Source organism: Apteryx rowi, unplaced genomic scaffold (genome assembly GCF_003343035.1).
Source record: "Apteryx rowi isolate R43461 unplaced genomic scaffold, aptRow1 scaffold_34, whole genome shotgun sequence".
NCBI lineage: Eukaryota > Metazoa > Chordata > Aves > Apterygiformes > Apterygidae > Apteryx > Apteryx rowi.
This window is the reverse complement of record NW_020449863.1, coordinates 1500440-1513248: the sequence shown is the minus strand read 5'-3', so window position 1 is coordinate 1513248 and position 12809 is coordinate 1500440. Positions and strand designations below refer to the sequence as shown.

General features: G+C 35.9%; 1 protein-coding gene across 7 annotated transcripts in view; it reads right to left on the bottom strand.

The window, feature by feature from the left end:
- UBR2 (ubiquitin protein ligase E3 component n-recognin 2) overlaps positions 1-12809 on the bottom strand; it is a 63410-nt gene that overhangs the window by 50286 nt on the left and 315 nt on the right. For all 7 annotated transcript variants that reach the window (XR_003254646.1, XR_003254647.1, XM_026072306.1 and 4 more), the window contains exons 2-6: positions 8271-8530; positions 5120-5198; positions 3625-3738; positions 2602-2729; positions 1422-1560 (exon numbers count right to left, since the gene is read on the bottom strand). Coding sequence is in view for 5 of the 7 variants with exons in the window: in XM_026072306.1 (XP_025928091.1) it covers positions 1422-1560; positions 2602-2729; positions 3625-3738; positions 5120-5198; positions 8271-8530 (720 nt within the window). In the remaining 2 variants the exon portion in view is untranslated. The remainder of the gene's footprint in view (positions 1-1421; positions 1561-2601; positions 2730-3624; positions 3739-5119; positions 5199-8270; positions 8531-12809) is intronic.

Sequence of the window (12809 nt, the reverse complement as noted above, 5' to 3'; positions counted from 1 at the left end):
TACTAAATTTTCTATGTATAATTTTTTTAATGAGATGCAACTATCTTTAACTTTACTGAAACTAATGATCAACACATTAGTACAAATAAGTTTTTAGTATTATAAATAAGATATTTCATAGATGACAATACCTTTTTAAAAGTAGACATTAAAGCCAACTGGGCCTCTTAACTGACATAAATAAGCACATAGTTTGTTTCAAAATTGGAAGGTTTACACATTCTATGTCTTTCTATATTGTCAATACATATGCTAAAGTACAGATAGTTATTTAATTTATGCTGTACTATAGACAGAATAGCTTCCTCAAATCTCAGGTCTAGTCTGATGCCAAAACATAATTTCAGGCATTATCTTCTCATTTCTTTTCAATAAATAAATACAGTTAGAAGTAGGGGAGGGATCAACCGTAAAGAAGTACCCCCAAATCTCCAAAGTGCAACCTACTACGCAGAGCATGTGATCAAGTCAGCAGATAATCAGGGAACAGAAGGAAAACTTAAATATTTACTGATATCACAGAAACAAACTAGCAATTGTACAAAAAATGTAATGTAGTGCTAAGTAATATAAAGCATTCTTATTTCCTTTTCCACTTACTTTCTTCAAGTTTAACTGTTTTAACATTCTAAAATGATGGTCTTATTCCGTTTTGGAAAATCTCAAAAAAAATTAACCACAAGCAAACAAGACATTAAAGGACATTCAGTTTCAGAGCAGCTGCTTGCAGGCTCACACACAAATAACAAAATGTAGTTGTGCCTTGAAAGTTGCCCAGAAGAAAAGCCGCCACCTCTTAAAAATACACACAAGCCAGAAGACAAATAGAGCTGGCAGAGTTATTTTGATATGAACATACTAATTAAAACTATATTCAGCCTGTAGTAGTTTTGCACTTAATGTTCTTTCTAGATGTTGTAAGAAATGCTTTACCTCTTCCTGCCACCGTTTAACAATTATAGGGGAAAAAAAAAACTAGATTAGAAACCACAAAACAAAAAGTTCCATGAGCACTGGAATGAAAGCAGCTGATTATGGATTTTGCCCCTCACAGTTGTCTGGTATCACTGTCTGAGAAGCTCTTCCCATGCTTGGAGCACGTACAGGGGCTCTTCCAGTGTAAACTCTTGGGCATATAGTAAGGGATGAGCTAAAGCTGCTGTCTGTCCTTGACTGAAAGAAGGAGGCAGGAGAGATACCCTCTCATCTACACTCACTGGAGTACAACTGCATTGAAACGTACACTCAATATTAACTCTGGTCTGAATGGGCCAATGAATTAAGATATTTTAGGGTGGCCTGACACACAGGGCCTAATCACATAAACCATACTCTTTGGGAAACCAGACTAAAGTAAGTGTAGTCATAAAATAAACATTAGGGTAAGTATAATTAAAAGTTCTAACAAGGAATTTACTTACATCTCTATCTACTGTTGTTGCAAAGCCAATAGCTTCTTTCTGTGTGCAGTTGACAGCTTTCTGAAGAGTATATATAACTTGTTCATAGGTATGGACTTCATCATTAAAAAGCATGCAGTAATAAGTGTCACTCTTCTCACTTCAAAGCAAGCATGGAATTTACATAATTCAAAGTAATATCAATGAAAAGATACTTCTAGTGTAACAAAGCTTCCCACCAAGCAGAGTACCCAAGTCTAGGCTGCCCTTGCTGTACTGAAACATATCTCAAGGATTTTATTTGAAAAGGACTTACCACACCCCCTAATTTCTATAGGAATATGCAGCATTTTCCTTGCAAAATTAAATCCAAAACGAGCAAATCTTATGGCAATAGTCTAATAGTTTAGTCTGAGTATTACTCTTGAACATTTGCCAATTCTGAATTGCTAGTTTCCTACTAAGGAAAACAGATTTCCTTCCAGCGTAGTTTTATTCGATGTTTCCCATAACCTCTGAGACGTTCTACTGATCTAGTATTATTTTGCTACATTTGTTTCCCCAATCCTACATAAAGGTCCCTATTAAACAACAAAAACTTGAATGTCTCAAAAAAAAAAMMCAAAAAACAAAAACCCACCCCATGAGCCTTGAAACCACTTTTTAAATTTGAATAGATTTCAATGCAATTTTCAATGCAATCTTTTGACTCCCATTATTTATTTACATAGTATTCTTCCTCACACAACACAAAGTCACTAGCAGTACATCACAAATGCACCCATATTAACTATGCTGCGCTACAATACACTTCAATCTTCTGTTTCAGAATTTCTAATAAATGGATTACTAAAAAGTGTAAGATATTTTAACAATCATAATTTCAATAATTTTGATTGGTTGTAAGAAATTGACCCTTCACTTGTTTTAGGCTATTGCATTTTATTAACACTTCCTTTTCAATATTAAGAAAATGAGGGTATCACAGAGACGCAGTTTCACCACTACAAAGAGAAACGGGCTGTAAAAAACACAAGATATGGGAAAAACAAATACATTAAAAATGATTTTAGACTTGTCTAGAACATACTCCCAATGGTATTTTAGGAAAGACAGAAGATATGCTTAAAATAAGAATTTACACTTTCTATTGTAAATACCTACAAGTCTTTAAAAGGCAGAATACAAATGTTATACTTACATGATCTCTAGACCAGGCAATTCATTTTCTTTTTCCCATGTTAGTATATCTACTGCATATTTAAAAGTGATAGCAAAAATATTATAAGCTCTTGCTACCATATCTTCTGATAAGTGCACAAGGGGATCCTGAAAAATATATAGCAGTTGAGAAATGAAATGGCACTCAGAATGGAAATTTTGTCAAATCTACACCTCCTTTTGTCAAAGATTATATAAGCATCTTTGATGATGTCTGTCTTTAAATAATTTTATATTCGATAGGACAGGATAGGATCAACGATCATCTTATTTTCTTTTTCCAGTTCTTCAGTGACAAACATCAAGGATAGAATCTAGCATTCAAAACCCAAACATTAACTTCCCTCTGATCACTCAAATTTTCAAACACCTTCACGTTTTCACTTCCATGGTTCCCACTTCCACACACCTTCTAAGAGATTTTGCTTTCAAAACTCATTTGTACTAAAACCTGCTTTTTCCATGTCTTCAAAAACATAATTTGAAATCACTGTATCTTTTATTCCACTTACCAGTACTATTATACAGCAGAATACAAGAAAATATGCATCTATTGCCCTGTTTTATACTTCGCACAAACTTAGGGGCAGGAGTTCTATCTGACCTTGTACAACACCTACCTCATTGAGATAATGATTTATGATGGAAGTCCCTGGGTGCTGTGATATATAAATCATTAAATGCAGACAGGTATTTCATAATAATCTGCCCATGCCTCAGTCTTGTTCACAGACAACTGTTCCCCTTTTGTATGGGGAGCACATGTCCCCTTACACTTATTTTGCGCCTTCCAGAATGCCCTCCGTTTGATATCTAAAGCACCCACTAAGAAAAATCATGCTTCTCTCCCTGCTGGAACATAATGGCTACTGCCATTTCTCTTTTTTTGCTTTATTTAAAATGTATTTCAGGTATGCAGAGCCATCACTAAAAATCAGCTCATTTGACCCCCCCCCCAAAAAAAAAAAAAAAGATTGAGACATAATATCTCAATTGTTATTACCTCTTCTTCTGCAGTCTCTGAAATGCTGATTTCATGCTTTTTACAGTAAGGACCTTCTTTCCAAGCTTCCGTATCACCACAGTCACAGAACCCTCCTCCACCTGATGTCGTCATCTATAGTTATTTAGAAACAAAACAGTTTATGTGAATATGCCTAAAAATGTATGTTAACCTATGAGTAGCCATAGCTAAACTATAAAAGCACAATCACAAGTTTAACACCCAATACCTTTATCCACTATCCTGTTAAAAAAAAAAAACATATGCAGTAAAACCATGTCTCTATTTCTATGACAGCTGAAGTTTTACCTACTTCAATCTGCCTAAGCAAAAAAAAAAAAAAAAGCTTCAAATATCCCCATTCTGCCCCACCCCAAGGCTATATAGAATTAATATAATGTGCAACACTACAACACATTAGTCACACGTAACATTTACAYGTAGTAACATTTTCTGAATTCATTACTTTTAGTGCTATCTTTTCTATATCAGATTCTCATATTTTAAATTAGAACAAAGATGAAYCATTTCATAGAGCAGTATTGTATAGTGAGGAAAAGATGTGTTGTTTATAAGAACAGGAGTTTACAGACAAAACTTACAGATTTTTCACATTATCGGTTTTAGTAAACACAGAAAAAAGTATCTGCACACTGCAATGATATATTTACACTGTGTCAATAAAATTTGATTTTAAAGCTAAGAACACCTGAAAGCAATAAATGTACTAACATTTTATTTGAACCACAACTATTAACTGATTCATAGAAGGGTTGTTTTTTTCACCTACTTTTGGCAAACAGGGACATATCATCCTACTATATCAACAAAATTAGATGGATTAGATGGGCATTTGAGAGAACATTTTCTCATACTTTTGAATGTCACCTAGTCCTGTTAATTCATAAGCTTGAAAACTAAAAACCTCCAAGAAGTATGCTGATATCAGTAAATTATGGCAGGGAATTCAGAGAAGACAGATGGGGGGTTGCACTGGGTTTCTTGGGGCCTTTTTTTTTTTAAATACTAATGCTTAGCGTAACTTATGCAGTGATTTGAGTTATATTAACAGCAGTGCAATAAAGTATTGTCAAAAAAACAGACTTATGGAAAGCCTGTACTGGTTATTTCTATTTATCTTCTTGGCTTATAAGTACATCAAGGTCCTCTCATTTTTGTCTATACTACTGATAATCTACACTACTGTTAGCAGTACAGACTACTCAAATAAACGACATCTAAAGTTGTAGTTTACTATTTTAACTTCTCTCTCACATTTATGAAAAAAATTCCCATTACTGTACAGAAGTTAATAACAATGAAGATGTTTAAAGGAAGTTTTAAATATAAGTAGTTTCTTAAAGGTTATTCTATAACTTTTAAAAATAGTTAAATAGTTGAAATTATGTTTACATTCTTAAATTATAAACATGGAGTTTTATGTACATATAAAATTACTAATGACTACATTGTAGGTTCCGATCATATTACTAACCCTGTATCGATGCTCTTTATGAATACTTCCAAGAAAGCACTCCATGCATAACACACAAGTTGGGTCAACTGCACAGTCTCTGAAAACAGCAGGAAAAAAATATATATATTAAAACAAATAGTTTCACCTTTAATTACATATTTTACAACAGGTAATTTTCAAATATCCCCAATATGAGCTTTCTGACTAATGTACATATTATTCTGAAAGATGAAAGGGCCAGTTTCCAGGAAGAAGGGAGTCCTGAAATTAAGGAAAGAAAATTCTGTTCTCAGTACAGGGGAAGCCATAAAAAATTGCTTGGGTAACATATTGTGAGACAGGTATATAAGCAAAGAAATAGCTGAATTACAGAAAACAGTACAGACAAATTAAAAGAACTTGCTTGAGTTTATACTGTTAAGTACAGAGTACAAGCATTGCCAAATCTTAACTAATCAGAATACATATTTTCACTGAACATTGGAAAAAAGATGGCATGCAACGTATTACATCAACCCTCTGCTTCTAAGTTTAGCCCTACAGGCTCTCTGAAGAGAGAACAAGATTTCCTCAACGAGAAGACCAGAAACTGTAAGAAGGTCCTGTCTACAAGCACTGCCGTACTAGATAGAAGTAGCAAAAGGGGCTGAAAGAATGAATGACAATTATGCATTACATTTAGCTGCCTCCCCAAGAAATACTGAAAAAACATGAACTTCTGTAAGACAACTGACTCTAAGGCACCTCAAGATTGAGGGAGACAGGTTTTGCTATGTAAACATAACTAGGAAGACAATGAATGTCTAACAACAATTGTTATTAAAGCAAGAATTCACATCAACAACTTATTTAATTCAAAGGAAAACACCACGGAACCTAGGAAATGTTATTATTATCAAGAATGCTCCTAATTCCATTCCACCAAATAAGTCAGACCACTTAATCACTGAAAGTATATCAGGCAACTACGGTTTAATATTCCTACAGYGTCAAGTCATTTTCACGTTTTTTTTTCCTCCATATGAGCTACTGAAAGTGAGAAAATTCAAACCAAAAATATAAGAAGCTTTTGTATTTTAGAATAATTTATTTTCGTGTAACTTCGTATTTAAAAAAACAAAACAAAACACTTATTTCAGCAATATTGGGTATTAACTTTTCATAACCTTAAGACATTCAACAATGTACCTGAGAACTCAGCACCCCTTGCAGAGTAATTTCTTAAATTAGGAGGTTTACACACAAAGCAGAGACAGTTCTGTAAGTTTCACAACTGAAGGTAAAAAAAAGCCACTGCCTTTAACATATTTCATGGAATCAGAAAACAAGTATTTTGTATCCTGAAAAAGCTCAATTTAAACTCTCATTCTTACTCATTACCAGATATAAACCACAGAAAATTATTAAAACATGAGAGGAAACATTAACAGTTTTACATATATGCACAATAATTAACAGAAAGAAGTGGAGACTCCATCACGATAGCAGAAAGAGTAAAAATACTCTGCATTCATTGCTGACCCCAACTTGAGCAGGAGATTGGAAAATACGTCCTCCCAGGGATCCTTTCCAATCTCAATGAGATTATGATTATATCGCTGTATTTAAATTTCTTCCTACTGAAACACAGACCCAGAGCATGAACAGTATATTTACTCATCCTCCAAATTCTACACCAATAGACTGCATTCTTCTTTGATTTCATCATACTTGAGGATATACTTCACATATTGATCTGCTAGTCTTGAAAAAGCAAGTTTTTAAGAAGAAATTAACAGAACTCCCAGTTTCATCAGTTCAAAGAAAGAGCACTGAATACTTAACATATCGTTACTTCTAGGCTGCAATGCAGTTTGACCTGAATTTAAATCCTAGTTCCGAGGTTTGTTTTTTAGTTCTTTGGGTCCAGATAAAGAAACTGTGGAAATTCCTTTCATAGCCTCTGATAGCTTCCAGCCTTCAACGTTCACAAGAAAGGGAAGTCTGTAGCTAATGGTATCTAAACCTCTCTATTCTTCTTCACATTGTGAAGGAAGCACCTAAGAACACGTATGAAGGAAAAGAGAAGGAGCTTTCTTAGCAGTTGAAGGGATCTACAGCATGCCACCAGTTCAAGTTTATCTGCCTCAGGATGAGAGGCTTCAAAAAATTTCCAATACTACTTCTTCTAACTGACTGTTGAAATGGAAATGCAGAAGAGGCAACTCGCTGAATAAGTATCTCAAGTCCGTTCTCACCCAGAGCTTCAGCCAACAAGGCCAGGTATCAAGTTTCTAGAAAAGGAGAGCACTAGAGTAAAATTCTTCTAAATGAAGGGGATGGAAATCCAGCAAAAGCACTGAAAGCAGGAAAATAAACCCTCAAAATAAGATAGAGATCCCACCCACATCCAGGCCTCACAGCCCTCCAAAAAAGACAAAAGGAAAGACAGAAAAAGAAAACAACAAAAAATGCTGAATGTCAGAAGTAAAAATTATTATTATTGCTGGTGTTCAAGAGTCCAGGAGAGTGACAAAAAACACACAAGACAAGAAAAGTCTGTGCTAGAGAGGGCACAAACTAAATTTAACAAACTACAGAAGGTTCAGGAAAGAAAGAATAAAAGTATTACTGTATATTAGTAATATACTGGCTTAAAAATAAGATTTTTAAAATACTTGTGATTGGTTAGTAACTTACCGCACTCTTCAAACTGTAYAGGCTTTTGAGTAAAATGGTATTTTTAGGGAGAATTAGAAAGAGAGAAGGGCAGGGAAGGAATAAGAAGCTGGTAAATCTCTTTTTGCATCCAGTGTATTAGTTTAACAGGTCATGGAAAGAGATCTAAAACACAGGACCAACACTAATAGCTGATATTAAACACCTGAATTTACACCCACATGCACCCGCCCACTTATTTCCGATTAACACCCTTAAATAGCATTGTCAGTTCACCCAGCTACTGTCTTCATCTTGCATTTCTTTTGTACAGAAAACACTCTACATTATACCAACTAGTATCTTCCCATTTACAAATCTGTAGTGTGTTAATTTACCCTTAATCCCACCCTTCATGGAACATTGCAAGGTTACTATAAAAATACATTTGTGCTGTTAACTTTTCTTTAGGACAGTGTATTTTCATCTGAACTTGTTCTGTGACTTCATAAAGTAGAAACGCTAAGTCTACCTGCAAGAATACGTAGGTTCTCCCACTTTAAAAACACGGCCACAGAGATGGGAAGGTTTGTTTGCTTGCTCAAGCTTTGGAAAACCAAATGCAGGATCTTCACCACAAAGATACCATTCCATTGGTCCCAGCAAAACATGTTGTGCCAGCATGTCTTCTCTTTGAGGGGCAGGGTTAGGACCCCTGCAGTAAATTTTTGGTACATAATAGGCCAGATGCTGGTATACTTCTTTCTGAAGGTCATTTGTTTGCAGCCATTTCTTTTAAATTAAAACAAAAGAACAAACAATTTATTCATTAATAAAAACAGCACCCACAATTCTACCTATCAAGAAACATTTTATATTTCTTACTTAGAATCTAAAATGACATTGCAAAACTAGAAAGCCATGCTTCGCTCTGTAAATGTTAAATCTAGAAGATTATATAAGACAGACATTAGGAAAGGAATCATCTGTTTCCCAGCTTGCACATTTTATCCTTTTGACATAAAGAAAATTCTCAGAGACACAAGATTTAAGAGACCAAATCCTTAAAAAAATTTCCTCTAGAATGCACTACCAGTAAAATGCCCCAACATTAGCAGGGACTTGTAAAGTGAGGCCAAAACTATGCTGGTTGTATTTATTTGGATTGTAGACTGATGCTGCCAGCTGGGGTCACAGAGAGGAAACGGAAGCCTGGAGTTGGCAAGGGACAGGAAAAGACAGAAGGCACCAAGAGACTGGCAAACACAACAACAGGTGACAGTCCACCGCTCCTTTAACTTCAACAAATTTATCTAAAAAAGTTAGGGGAGGTTGTTTCTCCTACCTCAAAAATAATAACTTACATTATCTGAATTACTACTTGAAGTATGATGTTAGATCTATGAATTAGTCAATTTAAATGTTGACAGCAAGTTTTTAAAAGCCAAACTAATGCATCTGCTATAAGCCACTGAGAAACTCAGAACTCTTAAGTCTTTTTCCCCTGTATATATATATGCATGTGTGCACGCGCGCACACACAGAGTAAAAAAAAWAATCCTCAAAATAACATTTATTTCAGCCTTGTGGATTACAATTTTATAAAGGTCTAAATTGTAAATTAAGGCTACTAGTTTTTTTTATAATAAACATATGGGAACAAACACATATYGCAAATGTGCAGTGATTAAATCACGTTACATAAACAGCCTTAGCATGCCATTTCTAACTGTAAATATGAGAACAAGTCATCTCTGGCAAAGAATTCAAATATCAAGCTAAAAAAGTACATGAAAAGGAAGAATTAATTATACCAAAATAAATGGTTTTGGTAATCAAATGTTACAGCTTGATTTACTCTGAATGATTTATGACTTACTCTTAAGAACTTTTATTTGAGAAGATACTGTTGTGGTAAGTTCTTGAGTATACAGGCACAGAGTCAGCACAGCATTTGTACCATTTAAGTGTTTGGGTTTTTTTTTAATATATATAGCAATATTTTCATCTACTAGATTATTTTCTCAAACACAGAATTTCATACAGAAAAAGCTTATTTGTCAATATAGCTCTTAGACAGTGGAATAAAATGCTTTCCTCACTTCTCTTTCCCTAAGTTTGGCTTAAAATCACAATCAATCTACTAAATGTTTTTGAATTGATCTAGCTTTGATGGTTACAAAACTGTGATTTTTTCCATATAAACCCATGGAAAAGGCTTGCCATAAAAGACCCTGTCTAATGATCCAGCAGTTTACAGTTAATCTCACTATGCCCATCAGGATTAAGAGAATACTCCAAAAAAAAAAGAAAAAATGAAAGTTTTCATTGCTAAGAATTTACATCTTTTCTCCTAGCTCATGAATCTTTTTGTCTTTCCATCATTTGTGCCAAAGATCTACTACTGCATGAGGAACTGACCTAATTGCAGTGCAACCAACTTAGTCTCTTCTATCATCTCTCTTCAGTGAGATCATTTTTAGATGATTTTCTAGAGCATGCATAAGTTACAATGCTTGCATTTTTTCTTAGCAAAATGCCTTTAATTTCAACCTTTTAAATCTGTAGTATATTAGTAATTTCTATCTAGAAAAGGCATAGTGCATATTAGTTACACTACAAGCTCAGACAAATACCTAGCCAGAGAAAATTCTTGTTCCTCAGGTAAACAGCTTTCCCTTCCCAAAAATTCTGGGAGTACTTGCCTGAAAGTTAGGTGTGGCAACACTGAATGTCATCACACCTAAATCTCTTTGTAAATTGAGTTCTAAACATGTATCTGTGCATACAGTTTGGAATATTAAATCCTGGCTAAAGGTAATACCAGAAGGAAAGAAATATGGACTGCTAGGACAAGGAAACAGATGCCTGCCTTCCTGATGTCTCTTGGAGTGCAGGTAAAACTGCAATAAAAAAAAAAGGAAAAGAAAAAAACCCACATATATGCTATGCTATGCGAACTTGCTAGAGGATTGATACCTGGGAGGCACTGAATCTCAGTAAAAAAAACACTCAAAATGTTGTAATTTATTCTTTGACATAGGTATTTCATATTTAGACAAGTTTTCAGTTARTATTTGTCTATCTTCTATCCTGAATTCACATATAAGAAAAATTAATGTTCTACTCTCCCATGAGATCCTTTTAATAAAAAGGAGAACTGTATCCTTCTTCATTTCCTCCCCTTGACTTATTCTCCTGAAAGCAACTTTTGAGCCCCCCCCCCCCCAAAAAAAAAATCCAAAAAGCATTGTTCAAATAACATTTAGGTAAGTAAATACCTACTGGTCCATCAGAGTTTCTATTAAATCACATCTAATTAAGAGACAAAATAGCTGAAAAAAAAATGAATAACACAAAAAAAGTCATGAAACAACTCAATCTACTATTCCAGAGCAAAAAGGCATAGCTTTCATATTTATTGTTTTGGTTAGCTATATAAATTAATATCTGAAACACAGGCTTATATTCTGTTACAGAGGACAGTAATTTTTCTTTTGATTATTGTTCTTTGGAGGTTTGTAGTTAAGTTGTTGCAATATAGACTATAAATATTGCTTTGGACTGGCATTTATTTTGTTAGTGTGCTATCAGTGAAGTAATACTATTGGCAAAGCAGGGAGAAAAACAGTGCTAAAGACCAACTACGTTGTTTACTTATATGTTCAGGGAGTGCCAGCAGCATTTAACTGCTAGCACACTGTGGATCTGAAACCAACTGATCTCTGAAYTGTAGCTTATGCTGGTGATTATGGGGAAAAAAACGAGGAAGAACTGACTACTGGTACATCTGAGTGTGTAGCAGCTGCTTCTTTCTCTGGGTCACAGTGTAGATAAACCTGAGGTAAAGGTGCACCAAATGGTGCACATCTAAGAATCTGCCATAGGTACAAGTTCTTCTTTAAACTTAGTCAGCTCTTTCTCATTTTTCAACCTTTACCTCAGGTTTACCTACACTGTGACCCAGAGAAAGAAGCAGCTGCTACACCCTCAGATGTACCAGTAAAAAGGTAGCTGGGGCTCAGTTTGGGCTATTTCATGAAGCGTTTGATGGAATTACCGGGTTTGCTGAACCTACACTGCTACCCACACTGAACTAAACTAGCTAGGATATAGCTAACTATGCACATTTGCCTACCTAATCATACCTTTATCTGCACTGTAGATATACCATTGTAATCTGAGGATAACCTGAATTATAACAATGTCTTTTATTTTCTTTTGGAAAAGAGACAATGTAATTCTCATTAAAATACACAAAAAAGTTCTTTAATGTCTTATCTTACAGATATGCACACAAAAGCATCCCAATATGTTCAGAAATACATATATCCAGTTCCTCAAATGCACAAGTGCCTATAAGATCAGGCATCTACCTCAGAAGCAAAAATAAAATGGTTTCCAGAAAACTTTACCCTTAAGACTCCCCTTCTTTGACCTTCCTGCTATTCTCTACAAATGCTGGAAAAGTCCATGTAAGAAATGAGGTGATCTCAAGTATTACCCTGATTTTGCTAGTTATTTACTCTACAAGCTCCCCATCTGAATACTCCAAAACTTAACTGGTACAAGCTTTCACCAGAACTACATCTTATATACTGGAGAAGGGGGGGGAAGGGGGGGGGGGGGGGAGAAATCCTGTAATAAAACCTCGATCTTGCAAAGCATATATGGGACGAGACTTCCCCCTAAACAGGCTGAGGAACAGGGAGGCTCTTGTCATTTCAAGACACGGTCGCCGCTAGCGGGATGCGAAGCGGGACAGGAGCACACAACTTCCGAGCCGCTTGGAGAAGGCCAGGAAGCAAGCGCAGGCTGAGCAGCGAGCTCCCACAAGCGAGGCCCGGGCCCCGCAGCCTGGCCTGAGCCTGGGCGATGCCCCGGAGCCGCCGGGCACTGCGGCCGCACGGGCCGCCCCGAGCGAGGCCGCGCAACAGGAAGAGCCGGCTGCGCGCGGCGCTGCCTTTCGGCTGCTGCAGCGGCGACGCGGGGGACAACAGCTCGTCAGAGGCAGAGAGCGACGCGGCTCCACGCCCGCAGCGCCCTCCGAAGCGCCCGGCCCGCCACCCCC